Source organism: Myotis yumanensis, unplaced genomic scaffold, assembly GCF_028538775.1.
Source record: "Myotis yumanensis isolate MYYU_CA2020_CCGP unplaced genomic scaffold, mMyoYum1.0.hap1 SCAF_12, whole genome shotgun sequence".
Taxonomy (NCBI): domain Eukaryota; kingdom Metazoa; phylum Chordata; class Mammalia; order Chiroptera; family Vespertilionidae; genus Myotis; species Myotis yumanensis.
In genome coordinates this window covers 40,867,698-40,890,755 of record NW_027223763.1, presented here as the reverse complement: position 1 = coordinate 40,890,755, position 23,058 = coordinate 40,867,698, and the positions used below count along the sequence as shown (strand labels likewise).

General features: G+C 40.4%; 1 protein-coding gene across 1 annotated transcript in view; it reads left to right on the top strand.

The window, feature by feature from the left end:
- Window positions 1–23,058, top strand: part of TMC1 (transmembrane channel like 1) — a 233,944-nt gene that overhangs the window by 164,927 nt on the left and 45,959 nt on the right. The window contains exons 6-9 of the mRNA XM_070431495.1: window positions 1,972–2,062; window positions 3,746–3,827; window positions 14,342–14,448; window positions 17,565–17,663. Coding sequence (XP_070287596.1) covers window positions 1,972–2,062; window positions 3,746–3,827; window positions 14,342–14,448; window positions 17,565–17,663 — 379 coding nt within the window. The remainder of the gene's footprint in view (window positions 1–1,971; window positions 2,063–3,745; window positions 3,828–14,341; window positions 14,449–17,564; window positions 17,664–23,058) is intronic.

Here is a 23,058-nt window from a genome sequence, read left to right as displayed (position 1 = left end):
ATCTAAAAACCAGCCATGAGAACTTAGTTTATTCTTTTTGATGTGGCTCTATTGAATGTTTTAGAACATGTAGAATGTTTTAGAAACCATTTCCAATGACTCTTCACATCCCAGAGGTCATGTCAAATGTCAGGGTGTTTGACAACAAGGCCAGTCTGGTAACTTCTCTACATTTCTAGGAGGCTTCCCTATGAAGTTTTTGAGAAGACTAATGAGGAAGAGTATAATCCCAAAGCCTAGAATGACTTTGTTTTCAAGCATTAATTGATGTTGGAAAATACGATTATTACATACTCCCCTGTCTATATATAGATATCTACCCCGAGTTATGCTATTCAGCTCTATTTGCAGGAGGGTTAGGTTTATTGAGTACCTCCTATAGTCAAAGTGGTGGTCAACGCTGTGGGAGCTACAGATGAAGATACTGTCCATGCCATCAAGGAATTGGTCTGGGGCGGGGGATGGAAGGGTGATGGCTGCAGAGAATCTCCTCGTTGTGCTTGTGTGTTTAATGGCAGAATGTGGGTGGTGCAAAGGCATATGTGAGCAGTAAGGCACCACTGTTTAGTTATCGACTGTGTCAGTGGCTGTGTGTTGTGTTTTGATTACTGGGTATCATAAAATCATGAGTTCAGCGCTAAGAACACCTTACAAATAATCCTTCACCGACTTTTCCTATTACTCAAGATTTATTTTGTTTGTTAATAAGTTTATTTATAGTCGTGTGTTGAATGGTCTTATCTGTAAAACTGCATATTCCAGGGGCCATCCAGCTGACAGCAGCATTGCACCTGTATGATCACGGTCCAGGTTTGGCTTATCTCTTGGGTTCTCTATGGCCCCTGTGATGTCAAAACAAGCCTGGCCTTCCTCTACTTTATTTTTCATATATCAAATAAACAACAATAACAAAATTGATCAAAGTTACAAATAGTGTACATTTTTAATACTATATAATAAAAGCCTAAAATGCTAAGTGTCCAACTGTTTGTTCGACTGACCAGTTGCTATGATGTGCACTGACCACCAGGGGGCAGACACTCCAACTAGTAGGTTAGCTTGCTGCTGGGGTCTGGTGGATCAGGACTGGGCAAGATGGACTGGACATGCCCTGGAGACCTCCCGCAGTCCCTCCCCGGCCCCGATCATGCACCAGTGGGGTCCCTCGGCCTGGCCTGCACCCTCTTGCAATCCGGGACACCTTGGGGATGTTGGAGAGCTGGTTTCAGCCTAATCCCCTCAGGCCAGGCTGAGGGACCTCACCAGTGCACGAATCTGTGCACTGGGCCTCTAGCATGTTTATATTACCCATTTTGATGTTTTTTAACAAATACACTAATATAACTACTGTAAATAATTTTTTGGAAATTATGGTAAAATATGAATTTGAAGCCCTTTCTAAATGCAGGGCTAAGTCATGTGTTGAGGATTCCTTTCTATTTTCCTCTTCCCTCAATCAGATTGCTTTACATAATGTGATTTTTCTGTTTTAACTCGTAATTTCTTTTACAAGATTAAATACCAGGTCAATAAGTATGTTGCATGTCAGTTTGTCTTAAACTCTCTGCCCTATTTTTTAAAAAAAATAATCCTTAAAAAAGAAGGAAAGAAAGTATTTTAAAATAAACATCCTGACTGCCAAAATCTGAAATAAAGTTCAGATTCAATTTTATATGTGGTAGAAATGAGAAGAGCTTGGGTTCTTTATTTTGACATTCAGTATAAATTCCTTACTTTTCAATGACTTCAGCTGATAAATAAGCTAGACTAAAATATCTTATTCTTACTGGCCAAAATTTGAAAATCTTAAATATCCATTACAAGTCCCTAGGTTATGAAATACAGCTTAGATTCACTTGTTAAGGGTTTGGAAGAAATAAGATTGAGAAATTAATAAAAGTAAATGTTCACTGCCTCTATATTCTATTAATCTCCACCCACCCCTTATTTTGTTTTGTTTTCTTTTCTTAGGGAAGCAAAAAAATTTGTGAGTGAGAATGAAGGAGCTCTTGGAAAAGGAAAAGGAAAGCGGTGGTTTGCATTTAAGATGATGATGGCCAAAGTAAGTATTTTCATAACTCAGTTTGGTTGATGCCATATATTCTCAATGGAGGCCATATTGACTTGTAAAGGGGAGAAAATTGATTGTGTTCTGAGAAAGAGGGAAAAAAGTACACTTTATATGTTTAAATCACATATACATACACAGTACATATACACTATATCTGTGATATTAGAACTTGGAGGGGTGATTCAGAAAAAAATCCAAAAAGGCCCCTTAGAGAAGTTAAATTGAAAACTAAGTTCAGAAACATTGATTCATGGCAAAAGATTTACTTGTGTAATTTTATCACTCCCCAAAGTAAAAGACTGCCCCTTTGATTTTCATTACCTGGTAGTTAAGAGGTTCAGGGTCAACATTTCTTTCTCAAAATGTCTACAAGTAGCAGAACCATATATATAGCTCTTCTCTACCATGAGCATAAACTGTGAATTGGATAGTAAATAAGAAATACAAATGATATGCCAATGAAATATGGATATTTGGAAAATATAGAAGAGAAGCTAACATTTATTTAGTATTTACTATATGCTAAGCACTGAATTAAATCCTTCTATAAAGTTATATTTAAATTTAATCATCACAGCAAGTTTGGTACATGGTACTATTATCCCCTCTTTACAAATAAGCTAAATATATTTCCATAAAGATGTTTTGTGAATAAAGTTCATATATCTTAAATATAATATATAATATATTTTTATATATATATATATAATCTCATAGGTTAGTTTTGTTGTTTTTACAGTGTAAGTAAATGAAATCATATAGTATTTATGCTTTTGTTTCTGGCTTTTTTTGATGCAATGTTATGTTCATGAGATACATCCATGTTATGGGAGTTATAGTTCATTTTTATTGACATGTTATATTCCATTGTATGAAGAGACCGCAATTTATTTATCCATTCTATTATAGATGGACATTTGGGATGTTTTTCATTTAGGTAATCTTTGAACTTCAGACTTGCCTCATACTGTTATGTGGGCTTTATGTGCCTGTGCAACTCACACATTATCCAGCTTAATGTACACACATGCAAAGTTATCTGTCCCCATTCTTCCAAGCGATCCTCTGGCTGGCCCAACATTATGGAGTAAAGTGGAAGGAAGTTCTTTTATTAAAACAAATTCATGGCTTTTTTTTCTTCTTCCCGTTCCATTTAGCTGACTGCTCTACCTCTACCAAAGTGAAGTGTCCCATGTCACAGTACTTATCACCCTGTATTGAAATATACAGTATATTTTAATAGACCCAGAAGACCTTCAAGACAGGATCTATGTCTTACTCACATTTCATTAATTTCTTCATGTGATGAATATTTATTTGATTAATCAATACCATTTGCCCATCACCTTATTAGATGCAAAATCAGTCCCTGCTCTCTTATGTCTGGCAGAATAAACAGGTATTTTTAAGCATATATTCTGTAAACAGGGATCTGTGAACATTTTTGTAGTAAATTGGTCTGGAGAAGAGTGGAGAACAGGAAGGCAAGTACTGTTTCCCCTGTTTATTTATTTATTTATTTATTTTTACAAACAGCAACATATTGTGCCAGAGAGCTCTTTCCAAGCTCAGTGTTTTGTGAGATTTGGGGATGGGGATGGGAATGGGGCTGGGGATGAACATCTTGACAAACAACAGTTTGGGCTTTCTTGATGTTCTTCACTTCCTTTTCAGAAATGGGTCAAATTTCTCCGTGATTTTGAGAACTTCAAAGCTGCTTGTGTCCCATGGGAAAATAAAATCAAAGCAATTGAAAGTAAGTGCTCAACAGATCTCAGATGGGAGGTTGGCCTAGATAAATGTCTCATAAGCTTATCAGATGCTTTTCTTAGTGGGAAAGATTAAAGACAAGAAAACAAACAAATAAACCTGCGTTTTTACATCTTTTTTGCTCACTGTGAAGACTTACTAGTACTTACCCATCACAGCACTGGAGATCCCACTCTCCCTTCCCACCAAAATATTCCCCTTCTGACCTTGTTCTTTCTCCTACACAGGAAAGTCAGTGTTGTGCACAATGACATTGAGTCATATCATGGGAAGGCAGAGATTTTACTTGGGAAATGAACCTGACATTGAAAAATATATATACTCTCATGTTAGACAATAATCAAAATGAATGTCTAAAATGAATGAAGAAATCTTAGAGCCCCATTTTCAAACCTCTGAAGTAGAATAAGCAATAATCATCCAAGGACTTGCTATCTGAATATCATATTATGCCTACATTTTTATACAATATTCACAGTGTACAGGAAGGCAGGAGAATATACTTAAATAAAAACCTATTTAGAACAATGCTCTAGGCTTATAATAAGGCAAATAAAAAATTTAAAATATTGTAACTATAATAATAAATTATTTTTAAAAACAAAGAATATAAAGAAAAAGGGATGCCATTTTTTAAAAATATATTTTTATTGATTTCAGAGAGGAAGGGAGAGGGGGAGAGAGATAGAAACATCAGTGCTGAGAGAGAACCATTGATTGGCTGCCTCCTGCATGCCCCCTTACTGGGGATGGAGCCCACAACCCAGGCAGGTGCCCTTGACTGGAATTAAACCCAGGATCCCTCAGTTCCCAGGCTGATGCTCTATCCACTGAGCAAAACCAGCTAGGGCAGGGATACTATTTTTAAAACCAGTTTTGAGCACAATCTTGCCATATTCTGGTTTCTAAAGGTTTGGACTAGGACCCAATTTTCTCCCGGGCCTTGGTTTTGCTGCTGGGTAAATGTGGCATTGCATTATTAAAATGGGGCCTCTACAGGGAGATAGCACAGTTGCTGGATGCCTCACTGACATGATTGTGCACACTTTCGGGTTTACTATTCCCTGCCCTCAATCTCGTGTTATCAAATGGCAATGAATTAAAACATATCAGCTTATTAATTGCACTCCCTCCAACATATTTCTGTACCATCCCTTTCTTGCTTTATTTTCCTCAACATTTATGTACAATGATCTAAAATACTGTCTTTTGATTGAATGTTTAATATAATTTTGTTTTATTTTACTTGTGTTCATTTCTTCTGCAAGACAGGAAAGTAGAGATTTTGTTTTATTCACTCCTGGATCACCAGGCCTACCTAGAACATGTTTGTCCTTAATAAATATGTGTTGAGTAAAAGCTTACCTAATAATAGACAAAATGCAAATTGACTGTCCCTTCACTATGCCCACCAGCCAATTGGATGAGTATGCAAATTAACCCAACATAGATGGCGGTTAATTTGCATATGTAGGCGCCCAGCGGGCGATCGGAGCCTGCGATCAGAGCTGAGGGGTCCCCTCCCCAGGCCTAACACCTCGGCCACAGGAATTAGGCCTGGGCAGGGGTGGAGCCGGTGATGGCAGGAAGCAGGGAGGGAGCCAGCGATGGTGGGGAGCAGGGGCAGAGCCGGCGATTGTGGGAGCTGGGGGTCCCCTGCTCAGGCCTAACGACTCAGCCACAAGTGTTAGGCCTGGGCAGGGGTGGAGTCGGCAATCACGGGGAGCTGGATGTCCCCTGCCCAGACCTAATGCCTCGGCCACAAGTGTTAGGCCTGGGAAGGGGCAGAGCGGGTGATCATGGAGAGCTGGGGTTCCCCTGCCCAGGCCTAATGCCTTGGCCAGAGGTGTTAGGCCTGGGCAGGGGCCAAGCTGGCAATTGGTGTGAACTACAGAGGAAACACCTTTTCTGACCGCTCATTGGCTAAGCTCCCTGTATGCCACTGGTGATATTCTTAGGAACTTGGGTAATAAGAATCCAATAAGGTAGTCTAGGGTTTTTCACCACACCCCTGGAGAAAAAAGGAAGGTCCGCTGCTGGAGGGCTAAGAAATGTCATATCCTGCCCTAGCTGGTTTGGCTCAGTGGATAATGCCTCGGCCTCCCCACCGCAGGGTCTGGGTTCAATTCTGACAAAGGGCATGTACCTAGGTTGCAGGCTCCTCCCTGGCCCGGGCCCAGGTCAGGGCTCATGCAGGAGGCAACCAATCAAAGTGTTCCTCTCACTTTGATGTTTCTCTCTGTCTTTCCCTTTCTCTTCCACATTCTCTAAAAATCAATGGAAACATACCCTCAGGTGAGGATAAAAAAAAAAAAAAGAAAGAAAGAAATGTTATATCCTGTGAAAGACACATCTTGAAAATGCCTAAAGAAAGTTGTCATTTTTTCATGGTGAAGGGACTGGAGTCCGTGTTGATGAAAACACCTTGGTGGCTGCAGCAGCAGGGTGATGGGGCTGGTGCCTTCCCCTGATCAGCCGGGTTGCCTCCCACAAAGGGAGGCCAGACTCTGGTGTAGGCCCGCTCCCCAAGGGGAGCAGGAAGTGGGCCTAAGCCATCAGTAGGACATCCCCTGAGGGCTCCCAGTATGTGAGAGGGGGCAGGCTGGGCTGAGGGGACCCCCCGCACAAATTTTTGTGTACCAGGCCTCTATTATATATAAATAAATTCTCCAAATATCTACCATTCTATGAAATTGAAGGAATTAAGACACATCAAAAAACAAATTCAGACATCGTGGAGTCATTAGGTTTTAACTGTGCAGCTGAAATATGGTATCTTAAGATCCTGATACAATTTTGTTCTTGCTTTGCCATAGATTAGTTGTTGGCACTGACTGAGCCAGTCATTTAATCCCTCTGGGCCACAGTCTACTCATTTCTGAAAATGATAGGGTTGAATCTTGATCAGTTATGAGATGTATCCCAAGATATTTATAATTAATGATAGGGCACGTTCCAGCCCATCTAAATAAAAATGTCATGGTCACTAGTGTTGCAGTAGCCTGCCTCGAGTGTGATAGAAACAGATGGAATCATTTTTATTGCCTGAAGTTGCATGGAAAAATGAGTTAAACCTATGACCACCATCTATCATGTACATTACAGTGGAAAAATCAAATTGAGAGCTACCCTGTACTACTTTCAGTTATCTTTCCTTTTCCTCTCTTCCCCCAGAAAATTTGAAACAGTCAGACTGGACAATTTGAGCAAATGTGGATTATTTTCCTTTCAATATGTAATTTATTATTTTATTAGGTGGTCCTATTTTCTTCAGCTTTAATGGTGCTTTGCCTCACTGTGGAGAATTGACCTTAATTTTCTGTTCTATCATCATCACAACCATCATTTATTGAGTGCCATCATGAGTCAGTCACTCTACAAATACTATTTCATTTAATCTTTAAGCCATCAGTAGGACATCCCCTGAGGGCTCCCAGTATGTGAGAGGGGGCAGGCTGGGCTGAGGGACCCCCCCCCCCCCCCCCGTGCACAAATTTTTGTGAACCGGGCCTCTAGTTATATATAAACAAATTCTCCAAATATCTACCATTCTATGAAATTGAAGGAATTAAGACACATCAAAAAACAAATTCAGACATGTGCCTGCAATGTGCACATAAGCCTTCCTATTTTAGAGTTGTGGCTCGGTTGTCTCAGAATTTGTTAGTAGAGGAGCTGAGATATAAGGTGAAGTCTGTCTGGGCCCTAAGCTTGTGCTTTTCCCAGTGGGTTATGCCGATTTTTACTTTGAGGAAGATATAAATTTCTTCTTTTGCATCAGGTCCCAGGGAGGGTTCTACCAGGTCTATAGTAAGATGAGTAGTTGTAGATTTCTTTAATAGTTATTCTACTTGGGGCATTATTTTCCATAATAAATGTTATCAGGTATTTATTTTTAAGTCAGTTATTTATTTACTTATACATTTCACATTTTATAAGATTCCTAAAGTACTATGATTTTTAATGATAGTTGAAAAGTCTGAAACCTTTCTAGGAGTATACTAGCAGAGTCACTGGGTTGGACTCACCATCTCACAAAAAATAGCCTGCCAAAGACAGGGAAAGCATGTGTCTGTGATGGTGTTGGAAGCTGACCTGCCTGAGGAAGTGGGGGTGGAATTGTTTGAAGGTTGAAGTCTTTTGCCCTATTGACTCTGTTGTGTGGGCAATCCTTTTATATCTCTGGCTGTCTCTTCTCCCATTTGGAGTTTTCACAAAATTTAGAGTTTATCTAGTCAAGGCCATGTTCAACTCAAGATTCTATAATTTCATAAATTACTATCAGTCTTAGATATATATCTGTAAGCACATGACATTCTTTATCCTTTTGAATGTAAATGATTGAAATTGTTAAATGGAAAACAGATTTATATTGAGAGACTTGCATAATTTACTTTCTCTGGGAGTTCTTTTCAGAAAAATGTAAGTTAAATGAGTACCCTATTTTTAAATTATATATTTTACATTATAAAACTAATACAAATTAATTTTCTCTAAAGAAATGACCGATTACACTTACAAAAGGATCAGAAATATATTAATTTCCTTTGAAATCAGAATTATCTAAATATAATAATACCTCATTTAATCTTCAGAATAAGCTTGACTTGACTGATTAGTTAATGGAGCAAATTCTCACCACCTCCCATTATCAGGCATGTTTCTAGGCACTAGCAGTGCTGTGCTGACCAACACAGGTCTAGACTCTTGATTTTACATTCAAATGACTTAGTGTGTGCATGTGAAGAGGGGAGCTCAAGTTCAGTCTAAAACTTATGCTGCTTCCCTCGTGATTCCACTAAGACCTGGATCCCGTTGACCAGTGTGGACCAGGTACTCACCCGATGACTCCCAACTTTTTTAATACACAAAATAGATTTGATAACTCCTACCACAAAGGCGTGCTGTGAAATTCTACATCCCAAGGCGGGTGCCACGGAGTTTCACTGTCCTGCCAGCCTTGTAAAGAGGCCAGCCTAAACCCCACGGTTGCCTGAAGTAATTCACATCATTAGCTACCTTGTATTGCTCATTTTACTGAAGAAGTTGTACATTTGTACTCCTGGGAAATATAATCTATACCCATTGTGACACTAACATTACCATTCAAGTCATGAATTAAGTCGTTGAATGTCTTTCAAGCTGGAGATTATAAGTCTTTCCCAGAATCAAAATCGACTTCTTTCTTTTCTTTTTTTTTTAAAATATATTTTATTGATTTTTTACAGAGAGGAAGAGAGAGTGATAGAGAGCTAGAAACATCGATGAGAGAGAAACATCGACCAGCTGCCTCCTGCACATCTCCTACTGGGGGTGTGCCTGCAACCAACGTACATGCCCTTGACCGGAATCGAACCCGGGACCCTTCAGTCTGCAGGCCGACGCTCTATCCACTGAGCCAAACCGGTTTCGACCGACTTCTTTCTAATAGAATTCAGCATCAAAATTAAGGTCTGATTGGCCTGTTTTTCAGACTGGAAAGATCTTCAGATAGGCAACCCTAAGCACAGATTTTAAATGCTCATTCAAGTTTCTTCGTTAGCTTAAGGGCTCCAGAAAATACAAACTTGCCGCATTTAACTCCCCATCCCGAGACCAGTTGGAAAGAAACTACTTTGTATCCTAGCCGAAGGCGATGGCATTTATATTGTACTCATGCAGCAGGTGATTTAATTGGTATTTTCCAGTTTGGAAATGCTCACATTTATCTGCTTGTCTTGTTACCCATCTGTTCAAGAGGAAATTATACATGATGACAGACTACAAATTACTTTGCCTTAGTAATAAATAACCAGAGGGAGGGTGAAACTTTAACCTTAATTTAAAAGAAACACAAGAAAATTCAGGAAGAAGAATATGCATAAGCCTTACATTAATACATACCAAAGACTCTGTTTTACTATATTAATAATACATTATAGAAACAGCATTTATTAGTTATAGTAAATAGAAAAAGAATTGGTCATTTATGGGTACCATCCAAATGGGTGAATTTGACTGGCCTTAGCAGATCAATGGATATTATCTATAATTGAACTATGATTCTACTTGAGGAGTAATATAGTACTATGGCTAAGAGAGATCTAGATTTGAAGTCAAACACGTATAGATCAACACTACCAAGCTCCATCATTCACTACCTGTGTAACCCTGGCTCCATAATTTACTAGCTGTGTAGCCTGTGATCCCAAGTCTCTGTAAAATGAGAGTACAATATTTTTCTTCTTACAGGGATTTGATGATGGTTAAATGAATTAACATGCAGAGGTCTCACAGCTGTTTGAAACAAAGATTCATTAAATGATAGCTATTATTACTACTAATGAAGTCTTGGTTCAGTTTAATGTCTGTGTTTAAGTTGTGTTTTTTTCCTAGGTTTAAATCTTTAAAGCCTTACATATGTCCACCCCCCCACTCCCCCCCCACCTCTTTTGCCTCCATTGTGTGTTTGTTTTTAATTCCCCACCCTCACAGCGGGACTAATAATACTTAACCTTACCAGGTTCTAGAGGCAGTAAAACGAGTTGATGCTGATCAAGTTCTTAGTACACAATACTGACTATCAACATTCAGGGTAGGGCAAAAGTAGGTTTACAGTTGTGAGTACATGAAACACAGACTGTATTATCTAATTATTATTTATTCATTATTGCATTATTTTCCATACAAACAACTGTAAACCTACTTTTGCCCTACCCTGTATTTTAGCAGTTACTACTACTACTACTACTACTACTACTCATTCTTATTCTTTACAAGAATAAGCAAGTTTTATCTGAGAGACTAAGTACATGGAAATGGCTGTTGTTTTTCATCATGCTCTTTTAGCCACACTATATTAAGGTTTCTGTTTTTAGTGAATGCCAATTTTTGTCAACAACCTCCAGTAGGAGAGAACTGCGAGGATAAATGGACATAAAGAGGGAAAATTTCTTTTTCATTTTTATGTTGAGACAGGGAAAGGTCCTATAGAGATTTAATGTCAGCCAGTTGATTTGTTTTCTCTCCTTTAAGCTCTTTTTTTTTTTCTTTCTGGTTATTCTTGCCCCTCTGCCATGGGTAGGTGTCATGTGGAAGGAACATTGTTTTCTGGGTTCTGTGGTCTTTTTGACCCGTGTCTAGGTTTTTCCTTCAATCACTCTGGCTTTAATGAAATTGATTTCCCTGTAATTTATTTTCTCTACACTTCAGATTCAGTAAAGAAAACAGATAGATATGGCTTCTATTCCCAAATAAAATCATTATGAAGCCACTTTCAAGTCTGAGAACTGGAGTTTGGAAGCTTTGGAGTTTAAAGTATATTTTATCTATAATAGATTGGGTTATAGGGAGAGGAGACACTTTCTGAGACATTTAATATGCTCTTCTTTTTTTTTTTTACCTTTAGATATACTAGTATTTACACTCATTTGCAGGGGTTATATGTTAGGGGCTGGGAGAGAGTGTGGTATTAATTAGAAGACCAAAACTATAAAAAGAAGGAAGAAAAGAGGAAAGGAAGAAAGGAAGGAAGGAAGGAAGGAAGGAAGGAAGGAAGGCCGGAAGGCCTCTATCCTGTGCTTGGGACTCTACACCAGAGGATGTCAAGTGTGATTCCAAGGGAAAGCTTACCCCAGATACCTAGGTTCTTCTCCAGTTCGTGAGTAACTGTAACGATTAACAAGCTAGAAGTCCACTGCTTTCAATAAAACATGACAAGTGAACCTGGCTGAGGCAGTCCTCAGGTATAGTTACCAGAGAACATAGATAAGAGCCATGAAACGATATGAAATCACTGGGAGCCAGGCGATGATCAGGTGTCCTGAGGGGGTGGACCTGCTTCAGCCTTTCTGCACTTGGGCCAGTGCATCTGGTTGCAGAGCTGGGGGGCAGAGGGGGGCGGGAGGTGGAGCAAGCTTATGAAAATAACACACTTTTGGAACTCTACACCCCTCTACAAAGTGTAGTGAATCCAAATATCCAGACTTCAAATGAATTGATGTCTTTTAAAGCATCTACACAGACATTACCTTCCTTTTAAATTTCTATATAAATTGCCTCTGGGTTATGGGAAAAAGTAAGATGGTACCTAAAGAATAGACTACTTTCCAAAAACAGAGGTACGACTCTCACATGAGCTCAATCTCATCTTAGTCAGCAGAGGCTGCAGTTTGCTCCACATGAATCTTCTTCCTCCTGTAATGTTTCAGAGACAGAGGGCCCAAGGGAAGCCTTGGGCACTGGAGGTGTTTTGTGAATGAGACAGGACAAAGGGGTTGATGCAGCAGGTGACTGAAGATGTTCATTGTTCTTTTGGGGCAACTGAAAGTGAGAATTGGGAAGACAAGGAAAACGAGCCTCTTGATGCTGAACCTTAAGTGATAATCAAATAATCTTTGGCCTTTGTAACTCTATGAAATCTCAGCCTGAGACTTCAAGTTTCTGTTTTTTCTCCCTTTTCTATTCTCTAATTTAAGAGAATGCTTATATTTTTTTTCCTCATTCAAAAGCATCGAACAGATCACTTTATGCTGACAACACGTTCTTGCCTACCCCTTCCCAATTTATTTTCCAGAGCTGAAGTGATTTCTGAAATGTCATAACTGCCTCCTCCCTCCGATGCTTAACACCTGTCAGTGACTTCTTATCTCATTTGAAATAAAATCTTCACTTTCTCTCTTGCCTTAGGAGGCCCTTCGCAATGTGGTTTGGCTTCTTGTTCCTAGTGCTCCCATAACAGGCTTTAGGTTTGTTCCTCGGTTGTCTGAGCTCTTGCCTCCCTCGTGATATTTGTTCTCACCCGTTCCTCTGCTTGAGGAACTACTATCCCCCAGCTGGGGGTGTCCCTGCCTCTTCCTCCAGCTTCAGATCTCTGCTCACATGTTACCGTCTCTGATTTACCTTCCAACCAGCTATCTAAGGCAACCCCTCTCAATACTTCATCCTCCTCTCTGTACTATAGAACCTATCTGGCTATAATGTTTATAGTAATATAATTATGTCATATTATATATAATATATATGCTACCTATGTGATACACCCATATATATCATTCATTATCATACGCATATATAAGATGTGTAATATATATAATACACATACATATAATATGTGATGTATAATAGAATATGATATATAATATACATTATGATAAATATTTTTTTTATTCTTAAATTCCCACATATTTGTTGTTTTCATACCTCACTAAAATATAAGTTGTATTAAGAAGTAACCCTGTCTGTGACATTGTGCTTCACATCTAAGATAATTCCTGACGGAAAATGTGTGAAGTGGATAACCTTCAGCTTTTGCATTGTACTTGTAAAATGCTGCTATTCTGGGAAAACAGCACAAGATGGCCTGTAAGACAACCATTTATAAGGGATGTGGTAAACTGTTTGAGAGAGTATTGTTTGCCTGGGAAAAAGGAGGATGAAGTGCAGTGAATATGTATAATTTTAATGATAGCCAACTACTGGCCAGGCACTGTAGTAAACACTTTACATATACTATTTGCTCACTTAACTGTGTTAACTCAAGGAATAAAATAAGCTCTTCAGATGGCAATCCTAGCTGCTAAACAAAGGCAGCATTTCCTTGGATGGAGTATCAGGTGTAGCTCATGATCATTTTAGACAACTACAGCTACATAATAGAGAGCACTTCCATCATGAACATCTTCTCTTTCAAATAGAAAAAGAAGAATGCTAGAGACTGTAAATGTGAATGGAACCAGTATATTGCAATGAGCAGATTTGTTTTGGAAGGTTATCAAGACATAGCTTTTGTTCTGTCCTTTCAACTTTTTAATTTTTCCCTCTTTTTTTTTTTTTTCTTAAAAACACGCACACACCACCATTCTAGCCTCAGGTGTACACCCAGTGAACAGACATGATATAACTTACTAAGTGATCATCTCAACACCCATCCGACACCACACAGCTGTTAGAACACTATGGGCCATACTCCCTGTGCTGCACTCATATCCCCAGGAACATTCCAGCTCTTGCCCTGTTTCCTTTCAAGCTGCTGCCCCAGTGCTGGAGCTCAGAGGGAGAGAGAGTGAGTCTGAGTAAGTCCATCTGTGGCCCTTTTAAGAGACACTGCCTGGGACCCCAGAAGACTGATCTCACTCAGCCAAAATCCCTGCTGGTTTTTACAGCCAGAAGTTATGGGGACTGCTCTTCCCAGCACTGGAACCCTGGGCCTGGAAGGCTGGTAGGGGCCAGGACACTTTGCTCCTCAGGGGGGACCACTGCAGTTGATTTTTATCCATCACGTGTGGGTGAGGGACTAGCCTGTTCTGTGCCTCTGCCCCTCCCACCAATCTCAATGTATCTTCTCTTTAAATCCTTAGTTGTAGGACTTTCATTCAGCTAGATTTCAGGCGGTTCTGCATGATGGTTGTTCTCTAGCTTAGTTGTAAATTTAATGTGGTTGTGGGAGGATTTGAGTACTGTATTTACCTATACAACCATCTTACCCAGAAGTTCTTAACTTTTTAATTTTCTTTTTAACAGGTCAGTTTGGCTCATCGGTGGCTTCATACTTCCTCTTCATGAGATGGATGTATGGAGTAAATATGGTTCTCTTCATTCTGACATTTAGCCTCATCATGTTGCCAGAGGTAAGACTCTCACTTCCAGTTTACATAACACGCTGCAACAGGCTCCCCATGTGATCACCTCTTAGAAAAGCTCCTTTTTCTATAAGGGTAGAATGCTTATGTATGGTAAGCATCCAAAGAGGTCTGGTTAATCCACCCTTAGAATCATAGTATTTGTGGCAAAATTAATCTTCAAAATGGTGCCCATGGGCCAAAAGTCCTAATCCTTGCTCTAAACAGTGGTTCTCAACCTTCTGGCCCTTTAAATACAGCTCCTCATGTTGTGACCCAACCATAAAATTATTTTCGTTGCTACTTCATAACTGTAATGTTGCTACTGTTAGGAATTGTAAATATCTGATATGCAGGATGGTCTTAGGCGATCCCTGTGAAAGGGTCGTTTGAATGCCAAAGGGGTCATGACCCACAGGTTGAGAATCGCTGCTCTAAAGGGTGTGTGAGACTCCTGAAGTCATTTGTAAAATGTCATGTGTATGTTTACATGTACATTTTTTATGGGAAAAGGTTCATGGCTTCATTAGATTCCCAAGGTGGTCCCTGGGCCCAAAAGGAAGAAAGAGGGAGGCTTTGTTGTCAAGTTTGCTTGGAAAGAAATGCTTCTTAATTCAACTCAAGGCATCCAGCTTTTCTATACTAAAGAAACACAAAGTGAGCAAATTTTTTCCAAAGTAAGATAACCCAGACACACACACACACACACACACACACACACACACACACACACACACACGCATGCACGCACACATGGGGGTGGGGTCCCTTTGGACCAAGGTCAGAGGAGAATAAAACAGATTGAAGAAGAAGGAAAAGCCCTGAGCTGATGTGGGGAGAATTAGCTAAGGCCAAGAAGCAAGAGTGAGGTTGGGGTCTTTCACCCACGTGAAATTAAATGACTCAAAGATCTCCCTGGATGTTTACCATACATAAATTGCGTTGGGCTTTATTTAATCTGCAAAGGATCTTTTTAGGTACCAATATTTCAAAACCAATTTGTTCAGTACAGCATTGAAAACAGCCAAAACTTGGCGTTGAAAGTTTTTATGCCCATGGTTTCAAATCAGGGCCCATTTCTGTATCCAGCCTCCATTAGCTTAATCATACTCATAGTGCCTTACATTCATTGAGTTCTTTGCTTTTTATAAGTGTAAAGCACTTTCATTTCTTATACCTAATGATCTTCACAACAAATTTATGAGGTATACTCTAAAATAATTTTTGTTCTCCCACTTAAAAAATGTGAAAATTGAGTCCATAATGCTTATTGTATTTAGCTAGCATCCCAGAGTGATTTTTTTTTTCAGGTTTTGCACCCTGATCTATTAGTTGTATAATCCTTCAGGTAATTCTGGGGGTTCTATAGCTATTCGGCTTGTAGAAGACAGTGGACATAGATCAGAATTCCTGCACAGTTCATCTCCAAGGAGAAAACTTTCAAGGAATGCAGCAGAATGTGTTTGTAGTTTATCTATTTCAAATTAACCCCAGCTTTATTTTTGCTCATCTCTCTAAGGAAACTTGAAACTTTGACACTGCCTACTATGATACACCTTAGTGTCAGACTCAGGTTATATATATCCATGAAGAGTGATCAGCAGAATTTACTGTTTCTCCCACCCCATGCTGCCTCCATGTGGAGGAAATGAAAGATTATAGCCAATTTGTTCCAACTATATGAAATTGCAGAATACCTAATAGGCAGTGGAGGGAGCTAATATGTGTTCGATTGGGTGTAGTCCTAGAACTCGGAAGCATATTGGCTTTGGATGCTTTTTATTAAAAAACCGATTTTAGAGAGACAGAAAGGGAGAGGGAGAGAGAAAGAAAATTGTCGAAGAGAAAGAGAAACATCTATCAGCTGCCTCCTACACGCCACCTACTGGGGATCAAGCCCACAACCCTGGTCAGGAATCAACTGGCAACTTCTTGGTGCATAGGATGGTGCTCAACCAACTGAGCAACACTGGCCAGGGCAAGCTTGGGATGCTTTTGTACAGGTTGTGTTAGATGCTGAGCGGCATCCTGTTTTTTTTTGGGCAATGATTACCGACTCCAGGAAGAAACAAGAGAGGATGGGTATCCTTCATGCCACTTTACAGAACCACAGAGGCCAGGGCTGGTCACCTCCTGGTAACAAGGCTCCACTTCTCAGATGCCTCCATCCAGCAGCCCCACTCAGTATTCCTCTGATGCATATGCCCCTTTGCCCAAAGTTCCTGTGTCCCTGGGCAAACCCTAATCTCTTCGATCCTCTGTGGCCCCAACTTTGGGGTGAGATAGAACAGGTGGAGCTCACCCTCTGTTCTGATTAGTCCCAGGAAGTCAGAGGATCTGCAGGGTTGCCATGGAAACGGAGCAGCTTGTGTGGAAAAAGGGAGTAGGGGCTGATTTCCAGCCCTTACCCAGTCACCCAGATTTCCATCCATATTCAAACTCTACCCCCAGCCCTAGGGAAGGGGAGCTTGCATCTCAAAGAAGCAGCAGCATCTGCTTGGCAAGCCCTGTGGTACCTTGGGGCAAGAGGGGTGCTTTTCCCAGTTCTCACCAAAGCTCCTGATAGGATACTACTCTTGCTCCCTGACTGCTGTGTCTGCCCCTAGCAATCTGTTCTACTCTGATAGCACTGATCAGGGCAGTAATCCTGAATTAGCGGTGAGGCAGGTTCATAATCAGTCTTCCCTCTTGTCACCCTCAAATTCTGAGTGCTGCTTGTGAGAATCCTCTTCCCTGGCATGAGGGAGAGATTCTTCTCCCACCCCACCCACATGAAGATGTGGGTAGTCTGGTTTTCTAGAACACTATAGTCCTCAATTGAGACTGTCCTTTTCAGACCTCCCCAAATGAGACCAGTTTGAAGGGGGTGGTGGGTAGCCTTCTGGGCACTGTGGTTGGCCCAACTGTTGGTGGTCCACTGAACTCAAAGCACAGGGCCCTTAGCACTCTCATTGTTGGGAATTCTGAATTTAATAGGAGATTCCCAGAAGGGGGGACCCCACGTGGAGATCCACAGTCCTCATGAAAAGGCTCAGAATTGCTTTTAAACAAAATGGGTTGTGATCACATGTGCTATTCAGACTTTGTTTCCAGTTGTTAACTGCTTTCTTTGCTTCTCCATATAGTACCTCTGGGGTTTGCCCTATGGCAGTTTACCTAGAAAGACAGTTCCCAGAGCTGAAGAGGCATCAGCAGCGAACTTTGGTGTGTTGTACGACTTCAATGTAAGTGTCTCCACACAGCTGTGTTGGTAGATGAAGTTTTCCTTGTTCTGAAACTCTATGGCCTCCTCTGGTGGGGCTGGGTGAAAGTCTTAAACATTCCCCCTGTTAGAGAGAGAGAGAGAGAGAGAGAGAGAGAGAGAGAGAAAGAGAGAGAGAGAGAGAGAAAGGGGAGGGAGGGAGGGAGGGAGGGAGGGAGGGAGGGAGGGAGGGAGGAAAGAAGGAAGAATAAATAGGGTTTGGGAAGATGATAATATGATTAAATGGAAACAGATTCTGAATGAAGGTGAGCTCAGAGTTCAAAGACTGCAAGCAATCTTCTTATCTCTGTCTGGAGAACAACAAAGGAAGAGTTTGCAAAAGTGCTTTTTGAGTTCTTAGGAAATTAGAGCTTTTACATTACATATTAACCTCTTGACTTCCTAAACAAGTCTATTTAGTATTACTATTCAGTCAATACCAAATAAAGCTAAATATTAAATACCAAGCAATGCTAAATTCTAACTACTAAATGGTACCCAAATGAGGATTACTCCACTGTAGCACTAAAATGAGCATTCCTCTTTGAGGTCCCCTGCATGGGGTTTATTGCTATGGCAGAGACTCATCCCTGCCCATTGAAAAGTCATTTTGGAGTGTGATTCAAGTCTGTGACACATGTCCTTCTTAAAATGGTGACCAGGTTGGAGATGTTTGAAAGTGTAGAGGACAGAAAAGTAGCCAGGTGGAGATTGGCGAACTGAAGATGCAAGGAATTTTTGAAAAATAGCAAATGAGAATAAATTTTTATGTAGACTGGGGAAGGAAGAAAGGAGGGAAAACCAATAAGCAGCCTTCACGTTGGTAGTGTTACAATAAATGTCTATTTCATAGATGTTTTGAATTTGATCCTTAAGCTCCTAAATTGTGAGCTTCCTAAAGAGGCTACACACATGCTGCATCTTCTTTGACCCCCTTAGATTCTCACCCAGTGGAGGATTTCATGAATCCTGTTGACAGGCAATCTGAGTAACAGGGAGGGGACAGGCGTTTGTAGAGCCTTGAAATAAGAACCATAGATATTAATGTATGGGAGCTGTACCAGAAGATGTAAACCTTACGAAAGTTCCTAGTCTGTGAACAAACAGGCAAAATATAGAATAAAGCCCTCACTCTGTAGCATTTGAAATCTAAAATCACCCCTGTCAGTTGGCATTTTTGTTTCAATTCAGTATTTATTTATGGAATATAATATATACTGGTTTTCAAAGATGACTGGGACATGACTCTCTTGATCTCCAGGTACTCATGAGAACTTAAGAAAAATACATAGGCAACCAGTATACAATATATTATGTGCTAAGTTAGCAAAATGAAGAAAAAGATAGTGGGGAGCCCTGAGGAAGCAGCTAATATTTTGCTTGGAAAGGTTTGCTTAGAGTAGATGGCCTCTAAGTTAGCTTTTATTTCTTCACTTTTATGTTCCCTTTCTATTGCTTCTTATTTCCTCCATCCCTCTTCCTCCCCAACCCCCTTTCATACTTAAATTTCAAAAAAATTATTACTATGCCCCCTGAAATAATTTTGATTTCTCTTTCTCATACTCTGACTAGCAAGATAATAAACTTCAAACCCAGTTAATAAGAATAGAAACTAGTAATATCATTGACATTTCACTTGTTTGGTCATATCAGAGAAAGGAAGAACTAAAAATATGAACAAAAGTCTTTTTGATTTTTAAACATATTTCTGAAGTTTAAGCACATACACATTTATCAAATAACTGAAATTGAAAGTTTTGGGGAAAATGTCCATGTCATGTTTGAGAGATATTAATCAGTTGGAAAAGATGAAAAGGAAGGTGGCTTCAACGATATTCATTTTCCTTTATAACTCTAAGCCTGCCTGGAAATGATTCTGAGGCAATGAGAGAATGTCAAAAGATCAAGAAAAAATAAAGCTGACATTATTCACTTATAGACTTTCTTAAAATTTATGCACACTGTAACCATTCAATCGTTTGACATGTACCACAAAATAAAGAGATTTCTAGAGACAGACGTGTCCTTAGAGATCTGCCATCCTATGTCCCACATAATAAAGTTAGGGAAACTGAGTCACAGAAGCACATTCAGGATCTTATGGTTAATGAGTGGCTCCTAATCTAGTGCTCTTTCTATGCCCTGTTCCTACCACTAATTTTCCTGCAGTGGTTTCCAACAGCCTGCTCACTGCGTGTTCCTGGAACACAAACTGACTTCATTTAGTGCTACATCTTCCTCACAAAGGGAGAAGGAGGTGAAGCAGTTGGATCCCATTTTCACCTTTTATAGTAAGCGTGCATTTCCCAAATTAGCTTCTCAAACTAAATGACAGGTTCGATATTTACTGTTGCCTGAGTTCTCTACTTGATCATCAGAACAATTACCTCATAAAGGAGCCTGCTCTGTATTATGAGATGATGTAAGCGGACAGCCCAGGATTCCATCTATTATGACACCATGGAGGAGACCTTTGACCAAATGTCCTTGAGATCCCTGAAAACTCAGAATTCTGCACTTCCAGGGGTGCCAGGGGAAAGACATGTCTCAGGCCCAGGAAAGAGATGACTGGTGCCTGAACAGTCTAATCGGGCCATGGATTGGTTTGTTGCATCTTAGAAGATTAATGTGCCAGCTTAGCAAAACAGTGCCATAGAGATGCAGGAAAAGAGAAGCAGGAGCCCTAACTGGTTTGGCTCAATGGATAGAGCATTGGCCTGTGGACTCAAGGGTCCCAGATTCGATTCTGGTCAAGGGCATGTACCTTGGTTGCGGGCACATACCCAGTAGGGAGTGTGCAGGAGGCAGCTGATGGATGTTTCTCTCTCATCGATGTTTCTAACTCTCTATCCCTCTCCCTTCCTCTCTGTAAAAAATCAACTATATATATATATATATATATATATATATATATATATATATACCAAATTGTTTTAAAAAAAGAAAGAAGCAGGAAATATTTATAGAACACGGTTAATAGATGCAGGCATGACCTCTTGTGGTAGAGGAAGCTATAAAATGGGAAGGTCAGAAAACCCTTTAGGATGGAGGTGGGGGAGGTTGTAGGGAGCTGCTTCTCTGTTGAACTTCATGCTGGAAGCTGGAAACTTCCCCTTAAACTCTCTTCCCCGACAGAATAACTCCTTGGAAGCTCAGAGATCTGTGACTTATAAGCATGTATCACAACTCATCCAAATTCCCTTTAATTGATAGTAGACAAGTACCATTTGATATATGCTAAGCCAGTCAGTCTTAGGGCTTCTCAAAGCACCATAATTTTAATCCTTTTATTGAGTACCTAGTGATTGATCTTACTGATCAGGGGGAAATACATTTTATTAAGGTAGTAAGAAATAGGGAGATTATCTAATTGGTATGCTATGAATCATATTGGCAGAAATGGCTTCATTTGAAGCTGTAGAATTAGGAGAAGGAGTTTGTCAGTAAGAAGAAGATGCATATGTTGGCAAGATACTTGGAGACACAAGGATGATACAGGAATGATAAAGAGGAAGAGACTGTATAGTTTAGATATGGAGAGAGTGAAGAGCTGAGGTGGAATTTGGAAAAGCTTGAGCTGACATCAGACTGTGAGATCATATGGGTAAAGATCTGAGCTGTGATAAAGGGGAATGCACTTAGCTTTCCAGCTTGAGGGCATCTTGTACACTGCATATGGGTAAATGGTACATCACCTTTTCCTTCCCTGCTCTGCTGTCTTCATAGATGCAGGAGGTGGGGGAAGCTCTGTTGTGCAGGAGGGGAAAATTAACAACTACTATGTGTTAATCAGACCCAGACATTACATTTTATAACAACCCTTCAAGATGAAGCTCAATAATCATTGTATAGTTGAGGGGATTAAGACTCAGAGAAGTTACTTTGCCAAAGACAGCACTTCTAATTAGAGGAGAACTGAAATTCAAGCTAAAATGTGGCTGACTTTCATGTCAAATTCAAAGCCGATTCCTCTGCATTGCCCACTTTTGCCACATCTCCTCCTTAGGCCTGTCCTCGAGGGAGACTGTCACAGACTTTCTGAATGTTAACAAACAGCAGTTAGTTCCTTATTTTATCAGCGTCAACAGCTCTTTTAAAAGTAATGATCTTCAAAGTGAGAGCATCTCCTCACAGACATATCTCAGTTGTCTTAAGTTCTTTCTTCCTTTATTGTACTGACCACATTTAGGAGAGATATTTTTTATGATTCATACATGGAATAACACACCTTTGCCTTTAAGAATATTGAAGCAGTTCAAATGCATCTTTATTTTCAGGGGGTCCTTTGAAAGGATAAATCATTTCAGGATTCCTGAGAAAGAGACGCCAAAAACAATATTAGTTGCAGGAGAAACGGGGCAGGGGATGACTATAGGTGAGAAAGGGGAAAATGAGCCTGCTGGGGTTGGGGTGAGGGGAGAGTCTTCAGATGGCAAAGCAGGTCTGACAACCGGGGAAGGAGAGAGGAAAGGAAGATTGGGTAGGAAGAGTCTCAGACGGTAGCGCCATTCTGAAAAAAGTCTTGGCTGGGCTAATGGTTAGTCTCCTAGCAAGAAATGACCATTGGAGGACTCCCGTGTCACTGAAGAATAACCTGGCTCTAGTATTCCTCGCCATGCTCGGTCATTGGCTGGAGACATCCTGGTGTGTGTGTGTGTGTGTGTGTGTGTGTGTGTGGTCCCCGGATGAACACATCACACATCAGGATCTTTCTGGGTCAATCCAAAGTGGTGGCAGCTGGAGACTGTCTTCTGAAGGGGATCTGAGCAGCACACCCACAGGGCTGCTACAGGGTCTCCTGGCTCTGAAAATGTGACTAGATCAGAACTGTTGCTGTTGTTGGTATTTAGTTTCAACAAGCTTTAAACACACTAACATAACCTCCCTGCCACAGCCATTGTTTCAACCTAGCCAAGTGCTGACTCAGAGGAGACTGAACCCCCTAGATCATAAATTATCCATTGGTGAGGGCAAAAGAATGACCCCAAGCCAGACTGCTAGGCCTCTTGGAGACGAATATGGGCTTGTAGATTCCCAAGTGCACTCTGAGATATACTCATCCCTGGCCTGGAGGTCATAGATTGAAAGGGGTGAGGATCCTCTATTCTGTACCCATAGTAAGACTCTTTTGAAGACTTCACTGAGCAGAGGGGGGCCCTGTGCAGGCACATGGACTGGGATTGGAAGGATCTAAGGGCTGTCCATCTTGGCTCCTGTATTTGCTTTACTTCCTCAGTGTCCAGTGCAGGTCCCTCTGGTTCAAAGGCTCATGAGGTTGGATTAAAAGGAGAGGTGTCTTATTTTCTGTTCCAGGTCCTAGGCTCTTTCTCTTGTTTCATAGCTTTCTTAACCTGCTGCTCCTGGACTTCTGTATGACG